This window comes from Camellia sinensis, chromosome 2 (genome assembly GCF_055761805.1).
Source record: "Camellia sinensis isolate YWXY chromosome 2, ASM5576180v1, whole genome shotgun sequence".
In the NCBI taxonomy this organism is placed as follows: Eukaryota; Viridiplantae; Streptophyta; class Magnoliopsida; order Ericales; family Theaceae; genus Camellia; species Camellia sinensis.
Window position 1 is genome coordinate 226,828,460 of NC_138962.1, and position 26,941 is coordinate 226,855,400.

Genomic DNA, 26,941 nt, shown 5'->3' on the forward strand with positions numbered 1-26,941 from the left:
ATAAGAGCTGAATTTGGGTTGAGTTTGAAGTGATGTGATAGGGAGGTGATGTGATTTAAATAAAATGATGTGCTTTAAATAGGATAGTGACTTTTTAATTTTTTGACTTTTTTAATACATAACAAACAAAACCTAAAATACAAAAAATAAAAAAGTAAATTTTTTCTAAAAACTGTTTTTTAAAAATCAAAACCCAATAACGTCTGCAACCGTAAGGGTCAAAGCGTAATTTGAGCAATAATTTCATGTTTAAAATTTAAAATAACTAACCGGATAGACTAACAAGATCCGAAAATTCCAAAAACTACCTACTCTGTTTGTAAAGACCTAAAAAAAAAAAAAAACCAGAGAGAGCGAGAGTAAAAGCACAAGCGCACAACAATCTTTGAAAAGTTTGAAGAGAGAGAGAGAGGGAAAGAGAACAAACTGAAGAAGTTACAGTTTCCAAATCAAATGTCATTCAAAGTGAGAAAATTCCCAGTCAGAGGCCCCAAAGAATTTCCTCTTTTACTTTGCTTTGTCTCAAAGCCATCTCTATCTTCCTTCTTAGGTACACAATTCCCACTACATGTCCCTCCATTGTCATCTTTTCTCTCATCTTTTTCAGTTTTAGCCTCTCTCTCTTTGACCCTTTATCGCAATTGTGAGTATATATTTTGGGTTTCTGTATTTGTGCCAATTGTGAAGTGGGCTTGTCTCTATGTGCCCATACTTTTCAGTTGGGTTTCTATTTGTAAGAATTTCATTTATGTTCTATGTGTAGTTGTTGTTTGTTTCTTTATGCTGCTTCTTCTGTGGTTCTATAGTTTCAGTTTTGTTGGTGTTCTTAGTGATTGGCTTGGAGGTTTTGTTTAATTTTTAGTTTTTAATAAAATTTTTTTTTTCTTTCCTTTTGTTGGGTCTTTCTGATTTGTTAGTTTTGGATATTGCTGGTCTTTAGCAGGTAATTGGTTACTAGGGCTTTCCTTTTGTTTGAGTGAGTTGGTTTTTTTAAATTACAAAATAATATTTTTTTTTTTTTAAAACTAAGATGTTGGATGTACTGATTGTGAGATATATCTTATCTTCATATATGTAGAAATTGCCTTGTGATAAGTCTTGCTTTTTGTTTTATTTTGTTGGTCTACATCAATTTCTTGATGTTCTTAAGATCAGATAGATGACTCTCATTTTTTTTGTTTCAATTTCTTTAAAGTAGACTTGAACATAATTTATACTCTAAAATTTTAGTATTTGTTTAATTTGTTGTTTGAATCTGTGTTTGTTTGGTTTTTTGTTTTTATTAAATTTCAAACTATGCAAATATTAATATATATTTCATGCTTTGCTGAAATTCTTTTTGGTGTATAATAAACTCCTGTGTAGGGACTGAAATGGGTTTAAGGCAATTAATGCATAAGTTCTAGTTAGAGGGATATTTTGTACTCAAGATGGAAGCATCAATGAATGAAAAACCGTTCTCTGCGTGGTCATGGTGTGTTGAGCAGTGTTTGAAAGAGTACAAAGTGAAACTAGACAAGGGTTTGAGCACTTATGAGGTTGAAAGGCGGCGTGAGAGGTATGGTTGGAATGAACTTCAGAAAGAGAAGGGAAAACCCCTATGGCGGCTAGTACTAGAACAGTTCGACGATATGCTTGTGAAGATTCTTCTTGTTGCAGCCTTCATATCTTTCATTCTAGCTTACTTGCACGGAAACGAAACTGGCGAGTCTGTCTTCGAAGCCTATGTGGAGCCATTTGTGATTGTCTTGATTTTAGTACTTAATGCTATTGTGGGTGTTTGGCAAGAGACCAACGCTGAGAAAGCACTTGAAGCCCTTAGAGAGATGCAATGTGAATCAGCCAAGGTTTTGAGGGATGGATATTTGGTTCCCGATTTGCCAGCAAGAGAACTTGTTCCTGGAGATATTGTAGAATTGAGGGTCGGTGACAAAGTCCCTGCTGACATGAGAGTTGCAACACTGACAACCTCGACATTAAGAGTGGAGCAGAGCTCATTGACCGGAGAGGCCATGCCTGTTTTAAAAGGCACCAATCCTATCTTCATGGATGACTGTGAATTACAAGCCAAAGAAAACATGGTTTTTGCTGGCACAACAGTCGTGAATGGTAGTTGCATTTGTGTGGTCACGAGCACTGGAATGACCACTGAAGTTGGGAAGATACAGATGCAAATCCACGAGGCCTCTTTGGAAGAAACTGACACCCCTTTGAAGAAGAAGCTCGATGAATTTGGAAACAGGCTTACGACTGCTATAGGCCTTGTTTGCCTCATTGTGTGGGTTATTAACTATAAATATTTCCTTACTTGGGATCTTGTGAATGGATGGCCTACAAACTTTCGATTTTCTTTCGAGAAGTGCACATATTATTTTAAGATAGCTGTTGCTCTGGCAGTTGCTGCCATCCCAGAAGGCTTGCCAGCTGTAATCACAACTTGTTTGGCTCTGGGTACAAGGAAAATGGCACAGAAGAATGCGATTGTACGGAAGCTTCCTAGCGTGGAGACCTTAGGATGTACAACTGTGATTTGTTCTGATAAAACTGGGACTCTGACAACAAATCAGATGTCCGTGATGGAATTTTTCACTTTAGGCGGAAAGACAACATCATCTCGAATTTTTCGTGTTGAAGGCACAACTTATGATCCTAAAGATGGGGCGATTGTTGATTGGAATTGCTACAATATGGATGCTAACTTGCAAGCCATGGCAGAAATATGTGCTCTCTGCAATGACGCTGGTATATTTTGCAATGGCCATCTCTTTCGAGCGACAGGTTTGCCCACTGAAGCAGCTCTTAAGGTTCTGGTTGAGAAGATGGGAGTTCCAGATAACAAGGCTAGGAACAAGATCCGTGACACACAGCTTGCTGCGAACTATTTGATTGACTCCAACACTGTTAAATTGGGTGAGCACAAGACTGATCTTTATGCTGTTTCTGGGTATGTTGTGATTGTTGGCATTTATTTATTTATGTTTAATATAGGTTGTTGTGAATGGTGGACGAAAAGATCGAAGAGGCTTGCCACATTAGAGTTTGATCGCATTCGCAAGTCAATGAGTGTTATTGTCCGGGAACCAACTGGACGCAATCGATTACTTGTCAAGGTAACTGTTAGTTCTGTTTACTTGTTTTTTTTAGCACATGGAATTACTTTTTTTTGCTGTGTAATGCTTCATTTATTTGGAGGGAATAGAGAGAGCATTTGGGTTTCTAGAAAGGAAGATAAAAGAGGAGGGAGGGAGTTTTATCTGGCCACATTGTTTCCCTTCCAAACAAAAGGGATTGGATGGAGGAGGGAAAAAGAGGATCCTTTTCCATCATGTATTGTATTTCAAACATCACCTTTTTGTTTGTATGTAAGGCTATTGCGGGAAAAAGAAACACTCCTTTCCTCTCTTCCTTGTAGTCACTGACTCAACCAACAGATGTGGGGAATTCAGTTTTCTTTTCCTAGGGTAACCTTTTCTGTCCTCCTACCTTCCTCTCTAAATTTTTCATCCCCCAAACCAAACGAAGCGTAATTGTCCAATAAAAGATTATTGGGATGTCTAGATCTTTCTTTTCCTTCTGTAGCATTATTTGGAAACTTTATTTATTCAATTGGCACTCAATCAACAAACTTTAATTGCAATTACCAGGGGTCAGTTACATGGTTTTGTTTTCTCCCATTGACTCTATTTATAGCCATACCTGTTTGAATTGCCATTTTAATATCGAGACTTCATAGAGTTGATTTTTTTATTATTATTTAAATTTACAGAATGAACTTTCAAATCTTAGAATGGAGTTCTCATGATCTGCACTTCTATTAACATGTGATATGCAGGGTGCTGTTGAGAGTCTATTGGAGCGCAGTTCTCACATTCAACTTGCAGATGGATCACTTGTCCCAATTGATGAACCTTGTAGGCAACTACTATTGTTGAGACATTTGGAGATGAGTTCAAAAGGATTGCGGTGCTTGGGAATGGCATACAAGGACGATTTGGGAGAATTTTCAGACTATCATAATGACACTCATCCCGCTCACAAGAAGTTACTCGATCCAGCTTCCTACTCCTCCGTTGAAAGTGACCTAGTTTTTGTGGGGGTTGTCGGTCTGAGGGTGAGTACACAGGCTAGCAGTTTTCATTGTTGACATTAATCAGTTACTTTGGAAACTTGTAATAAACGGCTGAGTTGAACAGGATCCTCCTCGTGATGAAGTTCACAAAGCAATCGATGATTGTAGAGGAGCTGGGATTAAAGTCATGGTGATAACTGGCGATAATAAGTTGACTGCAGAGGCTATTTGTAAAGAAGTTCGATTGTTTTGTAAAAGTGATGATCTTAGGGGGAGAAGCTTCACGGGTAAAGAATTCATGGCTCTTTCCTCTTCTGAGCAAATTGAAATTTTGTCAAAACCTGGAGGGAAAGTGTTCTCACGTGCGGAGCCTAGGCACAAGCAAGAAATTGTAAGGATGCTAAAGGAGATGGGAGAAATTGTTGCAATGACTGGTGATGGTGTGAATGATGCACCTGCACTGAAACTTGCTGATATTGGAATTGCCATGGGGATCACTGGCACAGAGGTAATACCGACTCTCTTTGATTGAAGAAACAACAGCTTATGTTTGATAGGAAAGAAAAATTTTCATCCTCTCACGTGGATGGGGATAAAAATCTTTATTGTTTCCCTAAATCCCATTTAATTTCTAGTATAAATAAATTATAACATCATCTTATAACAAATTATGATAGATATACAATATATTTAAATGTTTATAACATGTCTACGCGCACATACTCAACTTGTGGATACATGTCCCCCATATCTTAACTTAGGTTTAGCAAGGGCTGATAGCTAGAAATACACTCTCACTTGATACTCGTACCTGAGTCCAAAATAAATTATGTGGCTTAGTAAGCATATTACATTGTCCATTGGATGGTTGACATTGTTGAATATGTCATTCTTATGTGAATCATCCAGGTTGCAAAAGAAGCTTCAGATATGGTTTTGGCAGATGATAATTTTAACACCATTGTCTCTGCTGTGGCAGAGGGTCGCTCTATTTATAATAACATGAAAGCTTTTATCAGGTATATTTTCGCTTTGCGAGCTCTCATTTTTGTTTTGAGTAGTTAACATCAAAGCTTAATCATTTTTCTTTATCTGCAGGTACATGATATCGTCTAATGTTGGGGAGGTTATATCCATATTCTTGACTGCTGCTTTAGGAATTCCAGAATGTATGATACCGGTGCAGCTTCTTTGGGTCAATTTGGTTACTGATGGCCCACCTGCCACAGCTCTGGGATTCAACCCTGCTGACATAGATATAATGCGGAAACCACCACGCAAAAGTGATGATGTGCTCATTAACTCTTGGATTCTGTTCCGGTACATGGTTAGTGTTCATTACTATTACTTTGCTTGGTTCCCATTTTTTAAAAACAGTTTTCAGAAAATTCTACACTCTTATTTTTCGTGTTTTTTTGTTTTTACTGAATTTTTTTAATATTTTATGCAAATTTTTTACTTTTTAGACACACCTAACATAAATACACCTAAAAAGTAAAAAAATTGTAAAAAAAATCTTTTAAAAATTCACTAAATACCAAAAATATAAGAATTTAGTACATTTTTTATATTTTTATGTATTTCTTAATTTTTTAAAATATTTTTTCACAATTTTTTTACTTTTTAAACACATCTAAGTAAGGTGCATCTAAAAAAGTAAAAAAAATGTTTAAAATTTTAAAAATATTCACTAAAAACAAAAAAACACGAAAATCAAAAAATTCAGTTTTCAAAAAACTTAATCCAGAAAGCTCAAACCAAACACAGTGATTATTTTTTATTTTGATTTTATATGTCAAAGGTTATTGTGCTGGCACACATTTTTAGTTTCTCATCTTTTAACTTGCTAAAGATGAGTTACTGTTTTCATTGTCAAGAGTATTGATGGTCTTGCAAGGTATTATTATTGCCATGGAAAAAAAATTAGGTAAGCTTCATGCATGCAGGTGGTACTAGTGACCACAATAGGAGTAATGTTGCCCAATTAGGAAAATTTTAAAACCCTGCATTGTTGTGGGACCCTGAATGCCTGTGGATGAAGGCTAATTACTTAAATTGGGATGATTTGAGTAATGTACATATGAGATCACTTTTTTAAGTGGTACATATTCAAAACCTCTTTTCAGACAAACATGAAATCAAAGTATTCCAATTTTTGCAAATTAGTCCATACTTGTGTGCGACACATAATAAGTTAGTCTAATAATCGATTGGGCAAGATGACCACATAGTTTACTCCAATTGGTCACTTGCACCTCTTACATGGACGGAACTGTACGTAAGCTTTTTTCCTATTGCTATATCATGTAGAAAGTTAAGATGAGTATTTCATTGTAGATTGTTTATTTTCTTGTGATATACCTAGGACTAGATTTGATAACATGCAGAAATTTTCAGAAGGTATTGTTTTCTAGAGTAAAACATAATGTATTATTTTATAGTTAAAGATGGTTTCCTCAGTAAAATACTTCATTGGATATCAACTTTGCAACAAACTTTGCCACTTTACTCATTGAATCACTATTCTTTTGCATTAGGATTGTGCATTACATGTTGAGTGAACAAGTTTTCATGTAATATTCATTGTATCAGACTCTCAGTACCTTGAGTGCGTGGCATTGCAGGTAATAGGTTCTTATGTGGGCATTGCAACGGTTGGCATCTTCATCTTGTGGTACACTCAGGCTTCGGTTTTGGGTATAAATCTTGTAAGTGACGGTCACTCACTCGTTGAATTTTCTGAGCTTCGGAACTGGGGAGAATGCTCATCATGGTCAAATTTCACCGTGACTCCATTCATGGTTGGTGGTGGCCGTGTGATCACCTTTTCAAACCCTTGTGACTATTTTACCATTGGTAAAGTGAAAGCGATGACTCTCTCACTTTCTGTCTTGGTGGCCATTGAGATGTTCAATTCCCTAAATGCCCTTTCTGAAGACAACAGCTTAGTCACAATGCCACCTTGGAGGAACCCTTGGCTTCTTGTCGCCATGTCAGTCTCGTTTGGGCTCCATTGCCTAATACTTTATGTACCTTTCCTAGCCGATGTGTTTGGTATCGTTCCACTGACTCTGAATGAATGGTTTCTGGTTATCTTGGTTTCGGCACCTGTGATTTTGATCGATGAATTGCTCAAATTTGTGGGGAGGAGGAGGAGGAGGAGATGGAGAACCAAGGTGAAGAAGGCATAAAATGTCATTCGGTTTACATTTTGGCATAAAAGCAAGTTTCACACTGGAGGAGAGGGATTAGAGCCAACAATGTCATGGATGTATTAAGAATATTATTAGATAGTGTTTGTTTTTTCTATTTAACAATACCATGTTCCATATCAGAAAGATATGCCAATTCGTTCACAAAGATTTTTTTAAGGTAAGTCGTTCACAAAGATAAGCTTAAACGAAAATGGGAATTTAAAAATATTGTTCAACTGTGTACCTCAGCAGTGGCTACTTTACCAGGTTCTGTTATTTTCTCTCTAAACTCACTTCATGGAATGGGTTCTAATCTTATTGCAAATACTTAGGCTCCTTTTGGTAACATTTAGTATACACTTTTTGTTTATTTATTTTTTAATTTTTTGTAGAAAATGCTAAACATGTTTATGTTTATTTAAAAAAAAAAAAAAAAAAAAACATAGTTGGTACACATGCGTTTTAAAAGTAAGTGAGGGGAGTGGCTGGAGGTGGTTGCTGATGACCGAAGATGTGGCCGAAGGTGGTGGTTGGCTGTTTGGAGGTGGTGGCCATAGGTGGTTTTCAGCAGGAGGAATTGGTTGACGGTGTAGGTGGTGAGAAGTGATGGTTGGAGGTGGTCACCAACAACTAAAGTGGTTGTCAATTGCGGAAGGTGGTGATTGGAGGTCGCTGATGACAGTGGCTGGTGGAGGTGGTGACGGGCCATGGGTGTGGTTGGAGTGGTTTTTAAACAAATGAAACAAACTTTTTTTTGTTACAAAAATTTAGTAAATTTGTATACAATTTATAATTTTTCAAAAAACGAAAATAAGCACTAAACAAGTTTTTGTTTAAGATTTTAAATTTTTGTAACACAAACTAAAAATTGTATACATAAATGTTACCAATCATGTTTAATAAACATCCATCCTACTATCAAATTCATTGAATTCCTACACCTAGCAAGAGTTGGCAATAGATAGGTACTGTTTGATGAATGTGGACTTCACAAAATTTGCTGACACAGAAAATTAGCAGACTTGCTCCATTATGCATGATTCTTCAATCATAGAATCAAAATCAGTTGTATTTCCAATAAACTTCAATCTAGTTGAAACTTCATCTAAAAGCTCATATATCTCAACAGATTGTGGATGTGATCTATCCTCTACGATGAACTTATGAATTTGTCCTCCCAATTCAATGAAACTATACCCTGCCACCTTCGTTATCCGGCCAAATTTCATTAGCTTCCTCAGTCTCGCAACTCCATCCCATCGTCCAGCTGATGCGTAAATATTGGAAAGAATCACATAGTTTCCTGGATTCCATGGCTCAAGCTCAAAGAGTGATTCCACTGCTTTCTCAGCCAGCTCAACATTGCGATGAAAACTGCACGCCCCTAGCAAAGTTCCCCATACAACAGAATCGGGCTTCATGGGCATACTTCGTATAAGATCAAACGCTTCATGCAATTCTCCTGAACGACCTAGAAGATCAACCATGCATCCATAGTGTTCTAGTTTGGGGGAGATTGAGAATTCCCGTTCCATTGATTGGAAAAGTTGTCGTCCTTTTTCAACCATGCCTCCATGAGTGCACGCCAATAGAACTCCCACAAATGTGACATCATCAGGTGCAGTTCCTTCTCTCTGCCATTAGCAATCACATAACGAAGACAAACATGTTAGCAAGCATCCAAGAACGTACAATCTACACAACAAATCAATATTGATAGGATAACAATTTACCAGCATTTCTTGGAAGAGTTGAAGAGCTGCATTGCATTGTCCATGGACAGCCAAGCCCATGATCATTGAATTCCAAGAGCAAGCGTTTCTCTTGCAACCGATTTCATCAAACACCCGCTTTGCCATATCGATTCTACCACACCTGGAGTACATTTCCAAGATAGCATTGCATACAAACAAATTGTTTAAGTACCCTTTTTCCCTTGCATAATCTTCAATCCTCTCCCCAATCTCCAACGCCCCAAGACTTGCGCAGGCGGGAAGAACACTAGCTATAGTCACCTCATTCGGCCTTACTCCTTTCCCTTTTTCCATTTCCAAAAACATATCTAGGGCCTTAGCGTACTGCCCATTCTGTGAATACCCAGATATCATTGCTGTCCACGATATCACGTTCCTCTCAGGCATTGCCATGAACAATTCTAACGCTCCCTCCATATCTCCAAACCTTGCATAGCCAGCAATCATAGAATTCCAAGTGGGCACATCTCTCTTTCTCATTTCATTAAATTGTTTCCGAGCCAATGCTAACATACCCAATTTAGCATACATGTCAACCAATGCTGTCAACGCGAAGATGTCGAATTCAAAACCTGATTTGAGGAAGCGGGAGTGGAGCGTTTGGCCGTGACGCAGGGAAGAGAGGGAAGCGCAGGCGGCAAAGAGGAAAGTGAAGGAGGTCTGGTTTGGTGAGAAGCCCTGATGGCACATTTGGGAGTAGAGAGACAAAGATTGATGGTAAGGGCCATAAGAAGAGTAGGCTTGAATGAGCTTGTTGTAGATAAAGAGAGTTGGTTTAGGAATAAAGTCGAACAGGTTGTGGGCATATGGGATGTTTGGGATTTCAAGGAGTTTCACAATGAGGAATTTGGTGAAGTCTATGCCGTTTCTGAGAGTGTGGGCATGGATTTGCTTCAATTGGTTCATAACAATTTGAATCTCCACACTTAATAGCTTACCTATAAAGATTGGATTTTTTGGTTCCTAAAATTGTGTAGGATGAATTTGTAACGTTGTTGTGTTGAAATTTTAAAATACTTGGTAGAACTCGGCTTGGGCTGGGATCTCCTAATATATGTATGGTTTGGTTTTTGTTTTAAAATTTTTGAAAATAAAAATTGTTTCCAAAAATTTGGTAATAATTTTTCAAATTTGTAATTTAAGAAAAAAAAATCACTTAGATCATCTTACCAAACGTGTAATGAGTCGGGACCAAAAAAATGATGGACTCATAATATTGATGTGCAATCATAATATGATGTATGTAAGTGAAGCTACTCATTACACCAATAGTATGTTGACAAATACCATAGCAAGGAAATCTGACTTTTTAATCAATCTTATTTAGGCCTCGTTGGAAACAAGCTAATTTAGTAACTTTTTAACTATTTAGCTAAAATATGAACTAAAAAAAATTAATATGTTTGAGATGACTTTTACAAAAAGATGTGCAAAAAATAGAGAAAAAATAAAATCTTTAACTTTTTAGTATGAATTATTAGCTTTTTGATTTTTTTAATAACTTTTTGACTTTTTAACTAAACCAACCTGTTGCCAAACGAGACCTTAGTCAAGACAAAAAAAGGATGTAATATACCCATCTCCATTCTGAGGCTATCAGACTAGCTCTTTCATTCCATAGTCGATCCAATAGGCTAGCTAGATCCCGAGTTTTTAAGAAAGAAAAAAAAAAAAAAATTACCAATTGTTTCAAGAATAGCACTTTGCTGAAAATTTGTGTTAATGTATATAATATGATAGTGGTGTTGGTGGCATGTATAGAATATGATAGTGGTAGATAATAAGATAGTGGCATATGATAGTGGTGTTGGTGGCATGTATATAATATGATAGTGGTGTTGGTGGCATGTATAGAATATGATAGTGGTAATATATAATATGTAAGTGGCATATAATGGGTTATAATGATATTTGTAATATCTCCTATATAAGGAGTGTCATTTGGTCTTGTAAGATAAGAAGTTTTGAATATAACAGAAATATATTCCTTCTTCCTCATATTTTCGGAGTTCTTCTTCCGCATATTTTCTAAGTTGGTATCAGAGCAACAAAAAACACAGCAGCCCTAAAACCGTCATAGCCATGTCGGAAGTCACGTCCGAAACCACTTCAACCCCTTCCGCTGCGCTACTCTGATACCAACTAACTGAGAAAATTAATCTTAATGCTGTTCTTCACGTCCCCAACTTAGCCTGTAACCTTTTGTCTGTCAGTAAACTATCTAAGGATTCTAATTGTCGTGTTACATTTTTTGAATCCCATTGTGAATTTCAAGACTAGAACTCGGGGATGATGATTGGGCGTGCTAGGATGCTTGAAGGTCTTTACTACTTTGATGAAGTACCTGTTAGTAATAAAAAAGCTCAGAGCTTTAATAGTACTAGTTCAATCTCTGTTCGAGAAAAAATAATGCTATGCCACTATAGGCTAGGACATCCTAGTTTTCTTTATCTGAAACATTTATTTCCAGAATTATTTCAAGAGATTGATTGTTCTTCTTTTCATTGTGAAAGTTGCATTTTTGTAAAATTTCATCGCTCTACTTATTTGCCAAAACATTACCAGGCTTCCAAACCTTTTTATTTGATTCATAGTGATGTTTGGGGCCCTTCTAAAATCACTACTCTTTTTGGTAAAAGATGGTTTGTTACATTTATTGATGACTATACCCGCTTATGTTGGATTTATTTGATGAATAAAAAATTTGACGTGAAAAATTTATTCACAAATTTTTACAATATGATTGAAAACCAATTTCAAACCAAAATTGGTATTTTACATTCTGATAATGGAACAGAATATTTCAATGAGCAGTTGGGTGAGTTTTTGGAAAAAAAGGGGATTTTTCATCAATCTACATGTCGGGATACCCCTCAACAAAATGGCATTGCAGAACGAAAAAATAAACATCTACTTGAAGTAGCACGTGCTATAATGTTTTACATGCATGTTCCTAAATATTTATGGGGTGAAGCAATTTTAACAGCCTCTTATTTGATAAACAGGATGCCTACAAAGGTGTTAACATACAAAACACCTTTTGATTGTCTCAAAACTTTTTTTCCTGACACGAGGTTGTTTTCTGATTTACCCGCCAAAGTTTTTGGATGTACTGCCTATGTTCATGTTCCCAGTCAATTTTGTTCAAAACTTGACCCCCGTGCTATAAAATGTGTTTTTTTGGGTTATTCCTCAAACAAAAAGAGGTATAAGTGTTTCGATCCTCAAACTAAGAAATTTCATGTGAGTATGGATGTGTCATTTGTGGAAACAAAATCCTATTTCCCCAACACTTCTCTTCAGGGGGAGACAAGTGGAGTAGAAGACCATTTTTGGGATATTTCTATCCCGCTCCCCAATGTCATTTATCCTACACAAACACCACATCTGTCTGATAATGATCACTTAAGAGAACCAAGTTCTATGGTGCCTAGTCAAGAAGATTCTTGTTTAGGGGGAGAAGTACTACAAAATGATCTAAATCCTGAGCTTCAGGTTTATACTAGGAAGCGATTTCATCTGAGGAATAATGACCCGAATGTCCATCCTAATGACCCGAATGTCCACCCGAGTTCTGGCATCGAAATTTTAGGTAATCCTATTCCTTCTATTTCCGACCTTGATGTTCCTATAGCAATTAGGAAAGGTGTCCGAAATTGCATTAAACATCCTATTGCAAATTACCTCTCCTATCAAAGACTGTCTAAAACCCATAGAGCTTTCATATCTAGGATTTCACACTTGTTTGTTCCAAAGAATATACAGGAAGCATTGGATGATCCGAATTGGAAATTAGCAGTCATGGAGGAGATGAATGCTTTAAGGAGAAGTGGTACTTGGGAGATAGTTGATCTACCCAAAGACAAGAAAACAGTTGGGTGTAAATGGGTGTTTACGATAAAATGTAACGCAGATGGAAGCGTTGAGAGATACAAGGCGAGACTGGTGGCTAAAGGCTTCACTCAAACTTATGGAATCGACTATCAGGAGACGTTTGCTCCTGTTGCTAAAATAAATTCCATCCGAGTACTGTTATCTCTTGCAGTAAATTCAGATTGGCCTCTACATCAACTTGACATTAAAAATACATTTCTCAATGGTGATCTTGAAGAGGAGGTGTTCATGAGCCTACCGCCGGGATTTGAGCAGAGACTTGGAAGCGACAGAGTATGCCGATTGAACAAGTCATTATACGGACTCAAACAATCACCAAGAGCGTGGTTTGAACGCTTTGGGAAGGCAGTTATCAGTTGTGGCTTCTCGCAGAGTCAAGCAGATCACACAATATTTTATAAACATTCAAAAAACAGTAAAATTACAATTTTGATTGTTTATGTTGATGACATCATTTTAACTGGTAATGATGAAGCAGAGTTAGCAGCCCTCAAAGAGAAACTCGCAAAAGAATTTCACATTAAGGATCTGCGAGCCCTCAAGTATTTCCTCGGAATGGAATTTGCAAGATCCAAGGAAGGTATATTCGTTAATCAGAGAAAATATGTTCTTGATCTCCTTGGAGAAACAGGTATGCTTGGTTGTAAGATGGTAGAGACTCCGATCGAGCCTAACTTGAAGTTACAAGCTACTAAGGCTGAAGAAGTCAAAGAGAGGGAACAATATCAGCGACTTGTAGGGAAATTGATTTACTTGTCTCATACGCGGCCTGATATTGCCTTTGCAGTCAGCATGGTAAGTCAGTTCATGCACTCACCAGGGGCAGAGCACTTTGAGGCCGTTTATAAGATCTTAAGATATTTGAAAGGAACTCCAGGGAGAGGCTTACTGTTCAAGAAACATGGACATCTTCAAGTTGAAGTATACACAGATGCAGACTGGGCAGGAAGTGTTACAGACAGGAGATCAACATCCGGATACTGCTCCTTTGTAGGTGGGAACCTACTTACATGGCGGAGTAAAAAACAGAATGTGGTAGCTAGAAGTAGTGCAGAAGCAGAGTTCAGAGCTGTTGCCCATGGAATCTATGAAGTAATGTGGATTAAAAGAATTCTTGAAGAATTAAAGCTTTCTCACCCGACACCTATGAAGGTCTATTGTGACAACAAAACAGCTATATCTATAGCTCATAATCCAGTTCTACATGATCGCACAAAACATATAGAAGTGGATAAACATTTCATCAAGGAGAAAATCAATGCTGGCATAATCTGTATGACCTACCTTCCAACAGGTGAACAATTAGCTGATGTGCTAACGAAGAGACTACACAAGAAGCAATTTGATAAGCTGACTAGCAAGCTGGATATGGAAGATATCTTCAAACCAGCTTGAGGGGGAATGCTGAAAATTTGTGTTAATGTATATAATATGATAGTGGTGTTGGTGGCATGTATAGAATATGATAGTGGTAGATAATAAGATAGTGGCATATGATAGTGGTGTTGGTGGCATGTATATAATATGATAGTGGTGTTGGTGGCATGTATAGAATATGATAGTTGTAGAAAATGGTAATATATAATATGTAAGTGACATATAATGGGTTATAATGATGTTTGTAATATCTCCTATATAAGGAGTGTCATTTGGTCTTGTAAGATAAGAAGTTTTGAATATAACAGAAATATATTCCTTCTTCCTCATATTTTCGGAGTTCTTCTTTCTCATATTTTCTAAGTCACTTCTTGACACCAGATTCCTCGAATATCAATCAACATGCTTGTATTGCAACAGTTCAGATACCTACTCATTTCCAATTAACAGCCTTGAAAGAATCATAATTGGAAAAAAAATAAAATTATCACTACTTTAATCTCTCTCTCTCTCTCTCTCTCTCTCTCTCTCTCTCTCTCTCTCTCTCTCTCTCTCTCTCCAGTATAAACCACGTTTCTACTATAGAATTTTGTTCATAATACAGAAGAATTTATGGACTTCAATTTAAACTACCGAATGAATTACATATACAACTGAATCAAAATGATCAGTGAGGGTAAAGAATTCAAACTTAAATTCACATGAACCTCAGAGCTCAGCTAAATAGTCGATCAATGGTGGTCTTTCCTCGATTAATCATCTCCTTCCACAGACAAACATATCGAGAGCTTCTATCAACCCAACATCATCTATCCTGTGCTGCATAGTTTCCATGAAAGATCTCTCAACAACTCGGTTTTCTTTAGTTCAGGTCACTCAGGCCTCTATGCCATTGCAGCTGAGCAGTCTTACAAGAAAGACATGTTTTGTCCTTGACACAATGGTACATTCCTCCCACACAGAACCATGACTTGAAAATAGAAGAATCAGTGGGATTTTATCAAACTGTTTAAATTTTGTTAAAAAATAAGCGTCAAACCATTATCTTCCATCAGAAATAAGAGGACTGGTCGTGAAGAACGTTCAAGTGAGCAAGAATTTTGGCTGCCAATGACTTTGTACTACTATTCCCTCGTTGAGTCAAGTCAACTAGAGGCATCTGAGCTGAGGCTCCGTACTTCTGTTTGAACTCCACCTGTCGAAAAATTCTCTCTAAAGACCTCAGAACTTTCTCTTGCAATCCAGGGGACGAAATACTAAGTAGTCTTATTATTGACGGTATGGCTTTTGCTTCGGCTAGCACCTTACTACCACTTTGCAATCTTTCACCTTCAATCAAAGTCAATAGTGCATCTAAAGCAGCTTCACAGACATCAAGATTGGTTTCGCCAAGAACCCTCACAAGAGGTTCCACAGCGCCAGCTTCCACGAGGCAAAACGATGACTCTATGGTACAGATTCCTCGATGAACTGGGCACACGGCTTCTGGCGGAGGTGAGAAGCACCAGAATCCATGGCGCTTTGGAAAAGGCCGACTCAGTGCAAGGGAACTCACGGAAAACTGAGCGAGAGACAAAGCTGCTTGTTTTTTTGTCAACGTGGTACCTAACTCCAGCCACTGTACCAACGCGGGAATCAGACCAATTTCAGCTGCTTGCTTTTGTGATTGCTGATTTGTTGGATTGCTAAAATGGCATATGGCTCCGACAGCATTTTCTATCAACTGATTTTTATGGGAACCCTTACTCTTACTAGCTTGAAGAAACCTCAAAATTAAAGGAAGACCCTCGGCACCCAATAGCCACTCAGTGATCTGGGGGCGTTTGGGGAGGTTGGAGATGACACCCATTGCAGAAGCGATTTCTTCCTCATCACTAGAAGTTTTGATGATCCTGAGCAAGGTGTCAATTGATTTCTGAGTCATGTGTTCCAAGATGGTCGCTTCATCAACATCTTCTGTCAAGCAGCAGAGTAGCTTCACAGCATTAGCCCTTATATTACCATCAAGATCACATAACGGAACCAGTACTTGCACAGCTGAGCACTGCAAAAGCAATCAAAGAGATACGACTTAATACTTTGACACAATGATTATATCCCACTGAGAATATGGAGAATGCACTGATAGGGTTGGTAATATAATCATATCGGGGATGGATGGGACAGTGAAACCATAACTGAAACCAGTAAATGCTGATCAAGAAAGTACAAAACAGGTCATGCTTTAGATTTCATATCTTCACGGAATCTTAATATCAGGAAATCAAAACAGAACCAATAGCTGCCGTCTTGCTGGCCTTTTCACGTGACAGACATTGGCAGGCTAAAGGGCAAAGAAAGAGCAAGTATGCTAAAATGAGATGAAAATGCTTTAAACAGTAGCTTCTTCCATAAATGGAGATTAGACCTATAGCTATTTTCTTGGATTTAGGGTTTCTATCATTTTCACTGTAAAAATACTGACAGGTCACATGTCTCAGAAGCATAATACCTAACTAGATGAGCCAGTTCTTGATATATTCTTTTTTTGGGCTGAATTTTACCTTAAATGGTCATATCAATTTAGTCCTTTGCTTAGAGAGCATGTTGACATCCTCATGTTTGCTACACTACTTTTGAGTTTTGAAATGTTTCTTCTTTAAAGAAAACCCATATTTTGTAAAATTTCTCTTCTGATTTATCAAAATGTCAACACAACACCCTTAAAGACATCTAGGCACTATTACCCAGCTCAAATGTCACGTGACAAAATTTTATGTTTAACCTGTTGTTCCTAACACAATGAAAAGATCAGGCCTCTAGTAGATTTTATTTTTCAGTCATCAAAAACAAAAATCTTCATTTACATGCTTCCTAAAGTTGAATCTGTATATATATATCTTGTTTTGATAAATAAAGTTGAATCTGTATATACTTTTTCTGAAAGGATTTGATAAGGTTTTTGCCATGCTTCTGAATATGCCTTTGCATTTCAGTTGCATACTCATTTCTCATCCAGTTTCCCACGAAATCCACATGATGCCACATCTAAGAAAGGCTGACCATATCATGAGCATTTTCAGTCTTATGAAAAGCTTCTATAGCAATGTTTAGAGTTGTAATTTATGTTTATTCAAATCTAGTTTTCTGTTGGTTTATTCTATTCATGTTTTCTTATGTTTCAAGAGTTAAAGCACATCAGAATTTTAAAAATTTCAAGAAATGGGCTGTCGTATGTCTCCATGGATCTCATTTCATGTTAGATTAGGTCATTGAGTCAATAATATGTGATTCTTGTTAGTTTGTAGTCTTGTGTGGTCTAGTGTCAAAGTTTCTTATTTTGAGATATTGGTCAAAGTGCTTGTGTAATTATTGTTCATTTAGCACTGCTTGAGCCACTAAACAAACTCTAATTTAGTCCAAAAACCCTATTCTATTAAGCCCCACTTAACCCACATCCTTTATTCTACCATTTGGCCATTTTTGAAGGGTTTTGAGTATTTAATTCATGGCTCAAGCCCAGATCTCAGTTTCAGTCCCCAAACCCTATTGTATTAAGCCCCACTTAGACCACATCCAAACGGAGTGTTACTCATGCACATTCATAGTTGTTTCCTTCCTGATTAACCCAAATGACGTCATCTTTTCTAAAAGGGGGAAAACATTCTTCTGCAGAAAGATGTGTACCTGTGTTAACTGGGCCTTGATAGTAGTAGCAGAGGGAGATTGGCACATTGCATGAAACGCCCGAAGAATACTTTGCTGTACAGTAGGACGCGTCAAGCTAATAACTGAGAATAGTCTGCAGATATCTTCATCAGATTCCAACAATGACACCTGTGTCTCACTCAAATCTTGAGACGCAGTTGATATGGCAAGATTCATAACTGTGGCTGCTACCTGTTCACGCAAAGTTTGTGGTGATGTGTGATGGCACAAAAGGTCAAGTAATGGGCCAACAGCACCTTCTCTTATCATCTGCAGCCCATTTTTTGGTAAGGTTGAGAGATTCTGAAGAGCTTTAACAGCCACTTGCTTCATCTCAGTATCACCATGTGAGACCAATTGAAGAAGTGAACCCAATACGCCGTCTTCAAGCAGAGATGATTTATTATGGTCAGTCAACTCCATCTCTGCCAAAGTTCTTGCCATGATTAGCTTCACGTCTTCTGGTCCTGCAAAAACAGATGCCTTAGGTCTCATGTTAAGACTACATGTGCAGCTTTATATGAATGCATAAGAATATACCATGAGCATGTATATGACTTTCACTTAATCAATCAATCAGCTCATACACGTGTTAGATGTTTGGCCACGTGATATATGCTATTGCATTGTAGAGATTGGGTCAATGCTGAGAACATATGATTGAAAATTCATTGATGTAAATAATAATCTCCAAGGACAACTAACTCTAAGATGCATTGCTGTTGTGAGAAAAAAAAAAAAAAAAAAAAAGAAGAAGAAGAAGAAGAAGATAGAAAGAACAAATACAAAACACAAATACAAAACACAAATACTTGATGTAGTTACACACCAATTGGAATTACATCTGTGGGCAAAGACAATATTGGAATCAACTATCCAAACCCAACAGAACAAAATCAAGAACCCAAACTCTCTAAATTGAATATTGTCCCCACAAGCAAAACCCCAAGAAGAATAGAGAAAAAATAATCCTATAATTTTCTCCCACCATAACATGCTTTCCGCCATATGTGATCTGTTGGCTCAAAAGGGCTTCTATGAGCCAACGATGGTAATCACTTTGTTGTTGTGTATCCTTTTAACACATTATTGTTAAGTGGTAGGGATAACAACATATTGGTGGAACCAGGTTCATCCCAAGAGTGTGTGTTAGGTCACATTCGCATCAATGGCCCATGGTCAGATCTACCAAACATGCCCAAGGGCTCTGTGACTTTTGTTGCCAAAGCCAATAATGACCCAGTTTGGTGCAGGTTATAGGGGCTGCTTATAACTTCTTTATATATATATATATATATTAGGAGTCTGCACCAAAGTGTTTGGTACAACTTCTGCTTGGGGTGAGCATTTTCAGACCCATCCCAAGGGTGAGCGCCCCTACCAGAATCAGCTGGGGTAAGGGTAGGGGTAGCTGTGGAATGAGGAAGGCAAAGAGGTCCCCAAACCTCTTTGCCATGCTAGAAGAGTTTTACCAAGAGTTGCTGGGTATGATGCATGGTGGCCAGCCTATTGACTACAGAGAAAAGTTCCTCTGGCAAAGCATCAAAGGATGGAAGTCATTGAGAGGCTACAACAACATCTTGTCTTCAAGAGGATGCTGCAATAACAGCTACCCTTTTGGAGGTGCCATGCTGAGTGAGTATCACTCTTTCTTAGTGGAGTATAATGTGGAGGTGCAAGGTTGTGGTAGCTGCGGTGAAGAAGTCTTGGGAAGATACTTAGCTAGCAAAGTGGCACCTTAGATGGAGCTGGAGAGAGCCAGGGAAATCCCTAGATAGAGACAGGGTGGCAGTGGAGGGTAGGGTGCCTCTGAGCTTGCCAAAGGAGATGGAGTTGGCTTCTTGTTCTGTATGCATGGGAAAGATCCCGTCTTAGGAGGTCATTACCCATAGAATTAGGGTGAGAGGGATGAAATAGAGAAGTACATTAGGAGCATTGTGTGAATGTAAGATTTCTGTTAAGTTGAAGGGAAATTGTATAGGATTGCTATATAAGATGTTATCATATATGGTATTGAATGTTGAGCAGTGAAGAAAAAACATGTTAAAAAAATGAATGTAACTGAAATGAGAATGTTGAGATAGAGGACCTGTGTATTTAAGAAAATGATCCATTTGGAAGAAGTATGTGGTTCATAGACCTATTAACATAAGATGAGGAAAACTATTTGAGATGGTATAGTCATGTGGTTCATAGACCAATTAACAACCCTGTAAGGAATCATTTGATCTGAATGAAGGGTGGTAAAAGAAATTAAGGCCTAGGAGAACTTGGACACGATTGTCATGATTGAGGATATGACTGCAAATAGTATCAATTGGAGGAAATGGATGCATGTAGCTAAATCCAAGTAATTGGGACAAACTATGATGCACGGACACGGACACGGACAAACAGAGAAGCAAATTTTCAAAAAATGAGGGATACGACCCGCTAGGGATACGTTTAATATATATAATTTATTTATTTATTATATATCTAATTTTTTTTAAAAAAATCATTGGTTCCTATAAAATTACAGTAAATAAAATTAATAAGCACATTACCTAATTTTTTTTAATAAATATTGATTTTTTTTTCAAATAAAAATAATTTGTTTTATAAATTTTAGGTTCAACAAAAATATGGATATCAAAAAAAATAAATAAAAATAAAGGAAGGGAAAGAGACGACTTCAGAAAAAAAAAAAAGGGAGGGGAGAGAGAAAAAAAAGGAAAAGAAAAAAATGAAAAGAAAAACGAAAGGGGGAGAGAGGCAGAAAGGGAGAGAAATGAAATCAAAAGAGGGAGGAGGAGGAGGAGAAAACGAAGAGAAGAAGAAGAAGACAGACGACGAAGAAAAGACAGAGAAGAAGATGAAGAGAAGAAGAAGAACAGAGAAGACCAAGTTGCGAAACAAGTTAGGGTTTCTTCGATCTCTTCCCTCGATCTTTCTCTCTCTCTCTTTCTCTCCCCAACAAGTTTAGGGCTTCTTTGATCCACCTCACACGTGTTTGAAACGTGTCATCGTGTGTCCGACTGGAAAAATTCCAAAAAAAAAAGGGGACACGCAAGGGAGAGCGTTGGACACGTATGTAGGCCTCGGGGAGGTGTCCGTGCTTCATACGGGACAAAGGTTTGTTGTGGTGCGGTTGTCAGCCATATTATTATTATCTAATTTTCCAGCAAAAGTAGAGAGAAAAAGATTCAGGGTCCACTTGAGGCTGTACTCCTCATTTTTGAACACATCAGTTTGTTAACAACCTGCAAGTTTATTTCATTAAGGTTTTCAGAAATTTTAGCATTCAACAAATTCCAAGTAAAGTTTTAATTAGTAGAATGCCATTATAACATACTGAAATATAATTATATTTCTGAAGGGTAAAATGTCTGATTTAAGGAAAGAACCTGAAGAAAGATGCTGCAACAAATGTTTAAAATAATTTGCCTTCGCCATTTGGATAACATTCTGATTAGAGAATGAGAGATTCTCCAGAAGCTCCCTTGCATCTTTGGCAGCTTGACTCTCATCACTGCTTGACATAGTCACTAAAAGGAGGATGCAACCCTGAACCTTACCAATGCAGTCTTGTACTATCTCACTTTTAGACAGTTCCAACAGTAATGCCACTGCTAACTTCCTTTCTGCAATACGCCGTCCAAGAGAGCGGACAATAGATTCTATTGCATTCTCAACGTTTGCAACTCTTTCCTGCATTATGTTCCGATTTCACAAAATCAAATCTAAGAACATAAACTAACCTTTCCAGCTAAAGACGATCCATATCTATTGCAAGAAAATTGGGTTATTTGAGTGAGTTGAATTCGATGTTTCATGGACTTAGGTATGGGTATCAGGTGCGAGTATGTGTCTAAGCGTCAGATTCATCTAATTATCATACAAAAGAACATAAGGCTATGAAAAATGTTTGGATTTCGTACTATTTTCTTAAATTTTTAAGGCAAAATGGTGCTTACAAGGTAACAGAGAACATTTAACAGGTCATACGGGAGTTATATGCTTAGTAATATCGTAAACTCGAATTACTAAACATGCTTTCTGCCTGCTGGGTGAATGTGTCACTACTGCATATCTAATTAAAGAAAAATGGGATTATTTCAGTGAGTTGAACTGACTCGGGTAGTGGTGCCGAGTACAAATATGTTGTCTTAGCATCAAATTCATCTTGTTGAGGACAAGAGGATACAGAAAAATATTAATATTTTTTAATATTCTTCTTTAGTTTTCTAGGGCAAAATGGTGTTAACAACATAACATAGAGTATTTTGTGCATATTATGGAAGTTTTATGCATAGGCATATGGTAAACTTGAATTATTAAACATGTTTGATGGATGAATGTGCCATCACTCCTATTGGACACCTAGTGTCGAGTGTCTGACATGAGTACTTCACACATTTAAAAGAGTCCATATAGCATAGGTTGAAACAAGATTTCCATTTCTATTTCAGCAAGGATAAATTTGAATGGCAAATTCTAAAAAGTGCCCCTACGGCATTGTTTAATATTGAAATTGTGTAAAAAGTGCTTTGGAAATGATGAAAAGGTTATAAAAAGAGTTTTGAAATCAATGAAAAATGCTTTGAAAAGTGTCTTGTTTTTTTCATTTGACTTTTTCTTGTACACAAGGGGCACTTGTTAATAAGATCCAATTTGAATTAAGTTATAAAGATCCATTTAACAAATGTTTTTTCATAAGAAGGATCCTTTGCATCCAATTCATATATTTATTTGAATATCAAATTTGTAATTATAATAATTAATTTAAACTCAACCTTTTAACAAGCCTATACAAGATAGCTATCTGCATTTCATTCTTGTGCAGATACACAGGAAGTCATATCACAAAGAGATTGAATGTACTTAGTATTTAGGGCTTCAGGCTAGAAAAAAAGAAAAGAAACACAAACACAAAGACGCATGCGCAAATCGAACACACATGCACACAGTTAGAATCACAACGAGGGGTACCTTAGCATAATCACTATCTTTTGCCAGGATGCAGAGGATGACAAGTGCATGGTTCCTTATGTCTCGACTTTTGGCACCAAGAAGTTCAATAAGGATGGGTATATAATTCTCTAATATTACCCATTCTCGGTGTATGTCCCTTTCCTCACAGAGATCCTGCAGCTGTTCCAGGCAATGAAGTACTTCTTCATCCTCTCCCACCAAGAGTTTTGGTTTCATGGAAGCAATGGTGATCATGGTATTTCTATCCTTCCACTCTTCAATTGATTGCCGTAAAGTTTTGTTAGGCCGCAAAATTGATGTGTCTAAAGGTATCATGGTCAACGGACACAAATTATTCCCATCAGCAAACCACTTCTCAATGGAACTTCTCTCAAATGTGTGCCCTGAAGAAGTCTCCACTGGATCCACCATAACTTCCCTAGTGATTGGGCAAATAAAAGACTGGAGTGGTTCCAATGGTTGAGTACCCAAAGAATTCCGCTTGTTAAAATACTTGATTTCTTTCTCGTTTGGAGAAGAGGTAGCATCTGCTCTTTCCAGCAAAGCAATTATTTGATCCATTTGTATAGCTTCTGCCTGGTCCTTTCTCAGTTGTGCATTTTCTATTTCCATTTTGAATTCTTCAAATTCTTTCTTCAACACTGACTGCTCAGTTGAAATTCCAACAGCCTGTGCAATCGAAAACAGTAAGTTATTGGCATATGAACGATCAACATTCCTCTCCTGTATTCCCGACTCTATTTTCTCCAGAATCTCTTCCTCTGCTAAAGCTGTCTTGAACTCTGCAGTCTGCATGAGGTCACTTAGCTGACTAATCTCTTCAATTATACCTGCAGAAATATCCAATGAGCTCAAAGGAAGGAGACTCAGTGCCCTGCTAATTTCCTTTGTAGTGTCCTCTATGCGCTTAGCAATTGACCGACAATTCACTAAGAGATACACTTTGTTTCTCTTACTGCATTCCTCTATTAATTGCTTTGCAACTTTGACCTCATGATTAAGAATTGTGATAACATTGTTTAAGCCATCAGAATTACTGATGTCCTTCCTCATCATCTCTTTTAGGAAAGGAACAATCTGTTCCAAGTAATTTGCAAGTTCCGCAAAACTCTCTTTCTCAATGAAGACATTCTTGGAAGTAATTACAATATCAATAATAGCCTGAACGATCTGCGAAAGGAATTCTGCGGCTGGCCCAAGTCCGGGATCAACAATCACACCCAATACCATCCTGTTATCAGCAAAAGAATTCTAAAGACCAAAATTTGGTAGTCCCATGTGCCCAAATTTTCCCAATTCAACTCCTCAAAGCCTTGCATTTCCAGCCATTTTCTCTGTCATCAGCACCTACACTTGATTCCGTCTGCACTAAAACGGACAATAAAGTCAATACAACTTATAACCATACACAATCGTTTGGTTCAGCTACTTGTAAGATGAAAGCTACAATCAGAAAACAAAACCCAAAATTACCCGTCTCTCAACTTCCAAATAATCATCTCTTTTTTTTCTTTTTTTTTTAAAACTTATTTAAACTATTTTTCCTAACAAACTATAAGCAAACGTTGCCCGCAGAGACTCCCAAAATAATTATTAAAAAAAAAAAAAAAACTACGATGCCCCAACTACAAAAAAAAACTACAAGCAGCACCAAACAGTCCCAATATTGGGCTGCCAAGAAATCTTTTGAATGTTATGTTTCATATTAAGGTTGATCAAAATCCCAACTAAGCCTTGTTCCCAGACTATTTTAGTAATTTTTTTAGTTTTTTGGTTAAAATACGAGAAAAAAAACTAGTATATTTGAAATGATTTTTTAACTTTTTACGAAAAAGGTAGAGAGAAAAAGAAATCTTGACTTTTTGATATAAATTATAGACTTTTTGATTTTTTGTAATGATTTTTTGGCCTTTTAGACTAAAACATTGGCATGCCAAAGGAGAAGGCAAGATAATGGATTAGGCTCAATTTTGTGGAGTACCCATTATGTTTACATTTTGATTGTTTAAAAGAACAAAATAAAATTCAAGATTGAGACTATAAAAGGTTCCTAAATTTTATTGGAGCTTCAGAGAAAATCATCGAGTAAACTAGGGTTCAAGTGAGAAGCAACAAAATCGAAGAAATGAAGTGAAGAAACTAGCTTTATTTTTTTCAGTTTTCATAAATTTGAAGGTCTAGATAAAAAAAGAAAAATAAGCTATAATAATAATAATAATTAAACAAGAATAGAGTAAAAAGACCAATTGAGTCAACAATAGCTGACCTCAATCAAAGAGATTATGATCGTCCCCTGAGAATAAGAAATTGGTTGCCATATCAGATGATCAAGAGCAAAAGAGGAGCTGAGAAATTTCACAGGCAGCGAATTACAGCAGAATTCCACGGATTTTCCTGGAAAATGGCCGAGAAAATTCAGAGGGAAAATAGGAGAGAGTTGCGAGAGAGAGAGAAAAAAAAAGGACAAGTCAGCGCTGGGAGGCAGCAGCCGGACCAAGAGAGAGAAGATTATTTTTTTTTAAATTGAAAAAGGCTTTGTTGGTTCTTTTTGTATTAAAACAAAAAAATAAAAAATGTAATTTTGGTGAGAAACTTTATAGACGCTGTTCTTCTAAACACGACCCTCAGAGAGTGAGAGAAAAGACTCTCAAAGTCTACGGTGTTCACCTATTTTGATACTCCCTCCGTCCCAAAATAATGATCCCTTTTGGGGAATTCAATTTTTTTTAGTAGTACAATTATTGTACTTTTAAAAAATTAGTTTTTCAAAATTACCCTTTGATAGTACACTTTTTTGAGAATATCAATGTCATAATTGTACTTTTTATATTGTTTATGAATTTAAAAGAAGGGCAAAATGGGAAATTTATATTATTTTTGTACTTGATTTTTGAAGAGGGACTAATATTTTGGGACAATGAAAAATAGAATAAGGGACTAATATTATGGGACGGAGGGAGTAATTTATTTTTTGATTAATTATTTAAAAATTCAATCGACATATTTAATAGTAACTTAGGTTTTAGTAAAAAAATTTTAAACCAATAAGTCATATTTATAGGTAAAAAAATATTTTTGCCCTTTAATCCAAACAAGTGTATATATAATAGCATTGACGGTATTTACCAGGAAGAGAAACAAGTCAGTTATGAAAGTAGATGAAGATTCGAATTCGCGAAAGATCTTGAGGGATTTCTTGGCTTGGTTCACTATTATAGGTAAAGTGATTTCTCAATTTTGACAGACTCGTAATTGAGGCCTTTTGAGTTGAAATCTGTTGGAATTTGTTATGTGCGATTTGGAGTTATAAATTGAAGAATTGATCTGCTGGTTTGTAGGTATGTATTGTTTCAATTTTGTATAGGTATGTATTGTTTCGATTTTATAGGTATGTATGTGTGGGGATATAATTTTTGAATGACAACATGTGGCTGATGTGTCACAGAAGTGCCGGCTGGAGTGCCACGTGTGCTGGTCATGATGCTGAGATGATCTCGGCTAGGCCGAGGTTATCTTCGAGAATACCGGAATCCGAGATAAGCAGATAAGTGATAAGAGTCCTAAAATGAGAGAAGACTTTAGTTTGGGTAAGGATGAGACTCTTAGAGAGTTTATCACAATCCTACTGGGAGTCCAAGATTAGCAATAATCCGAAATCTATTGAAGTTAGGCTTATATTGGGACTAGGTTTGTGTTGGCTATAAAAGAGAGGCACCTTCATGGGTCTAAGGTATGCTTTTTATGCTCTGAATAGTGAGTTAAGCACTTTTACTATATTTGAGAGATAACTGACTTGGTCGTCGGAGTGCCCCCGAGTGGAAGAACCACCGTCGAAATCTCTTCTTTTTGTGACAGGTCGTTCGGGCTTAATCTATTCTGCCAGTGTTCTCCAGCTGAGTGCTTGATTGGTAGTGTGGTCGAAAATTGACACACATAATTTGGCGCTGTCTGTAGGAACGAAAAGAGAATAGATGGCCAACGACGGACAGAAA

General features: G+C 37.0%; 3 protein-coding genes across 6 annotated transcripts; 1 reads left to right on the plus strand and 2 right to left on the minus strand.

The window, feature by feature from the left end:
- Positions 1 to 280: 280 nt before the first annotated feature.
- Positions 281 to 7,499, plus strand: ECA2 (ER-type Ca2+-ATPase 2). 3 transcript variants are annotated; one of them, XM_028234000.2, is made up of 8 exons: positions 281 to 550; positions 1,366 to 2,910; positions 2,989 to 3,110; positions 3,833 to 4,111; positions 4,194 to 4,577; positions 4,979 to 5,088; positions 5,168 to 5,396; positions 6,694 to 7,499. In XM_028234000.2, the coding sequence occupies exons 2-8, from the start codon at positions 1,431 to 1,433 to the stop codon at positions 7,258 to 7,260; spliced, it is 3,171 nt and encodes a 1,056-aa protein (XP_028089801.2). In that variant the 5' UTR covers positions 281 to 550; positions 1,366 to 1,430; the 3' UTR covers positions 7,261 to 7,499. The 3 variants fall into 3 exon arrangements, with proteins under 3 accessions (XP_028089801.2, XP_028089800.2, XP_028089799.2); XM_028233999.2 differs by having other exon boundaries at positions 392 to 643; XM_028233998.2 differs by having other exon boundaries at positions 393 to 733.
- Positions 7,500 to 8,089: 590 nt separating this feature from the next.
- On the minus strand, positions 8,090 to 10,694 carry LOC114290108 (Pentatricopeptide repeat (PPR) superfamily protein). Its single transcript, XM_028234001.2, has 2 exons — positions 8,997 to 10,694; positions 8,090 to 8,897 (listed from the first exon to the last, which is right to left on the minus strand). Exons 1-2 carry the CDS (start codon positions 9,921 to 9,923, stop codon positions 8,277 to 8,279), a joined length of 1,548 nt encoding a protein of 515 aa, XP_028089802.2. The 5' UTR covers positions 9,924 to 10,694; the 3' UTR covers positions 8,090 to 8,276.
- Positions 10,695 to 14,670: 3,976 nt separating this feature from the next.
- On the minus strand, positions 14,671 to 25,575 carry LOC114290109 (U-box domain-containing protein 44). 2 transcript variants are annotated; one of them, XM_028234002.2, is made up of 5 exons: positions 25,216 to 25,575; positions 22,947 to 24,312; positions 21,362 to 21,665; positions 17,955 to 18,442; positions 14,671 to 16,332 (listed from the first exon to the last, which is right to left on the minus strand). In XM_028234002.2, exons 2-5 carry the CDS (start codon positions 24,177 to 24,179, stop codon positions 15,340 to 15,342), a joined length of 3,018 nt encoding a protein of 1,005 aa, XP_028089803.2. In that variant the 5' UTR covers positions 24,180 to 24,312; positions 25,216 to 25,575; the 3' UTR covers positions 14,671 to 15,339. The 2 variants fall into 2 exon arrangements, with proteins under 2 accessions (XP_028089803.2, XP_028089804.2); XM_028234003.2 differs by having other exon boundaries at positions 22,947 to 24,317.
- Between the last annotated feature and the right edge of the window lie 1,366 nt (positions 25,576 to 26,941).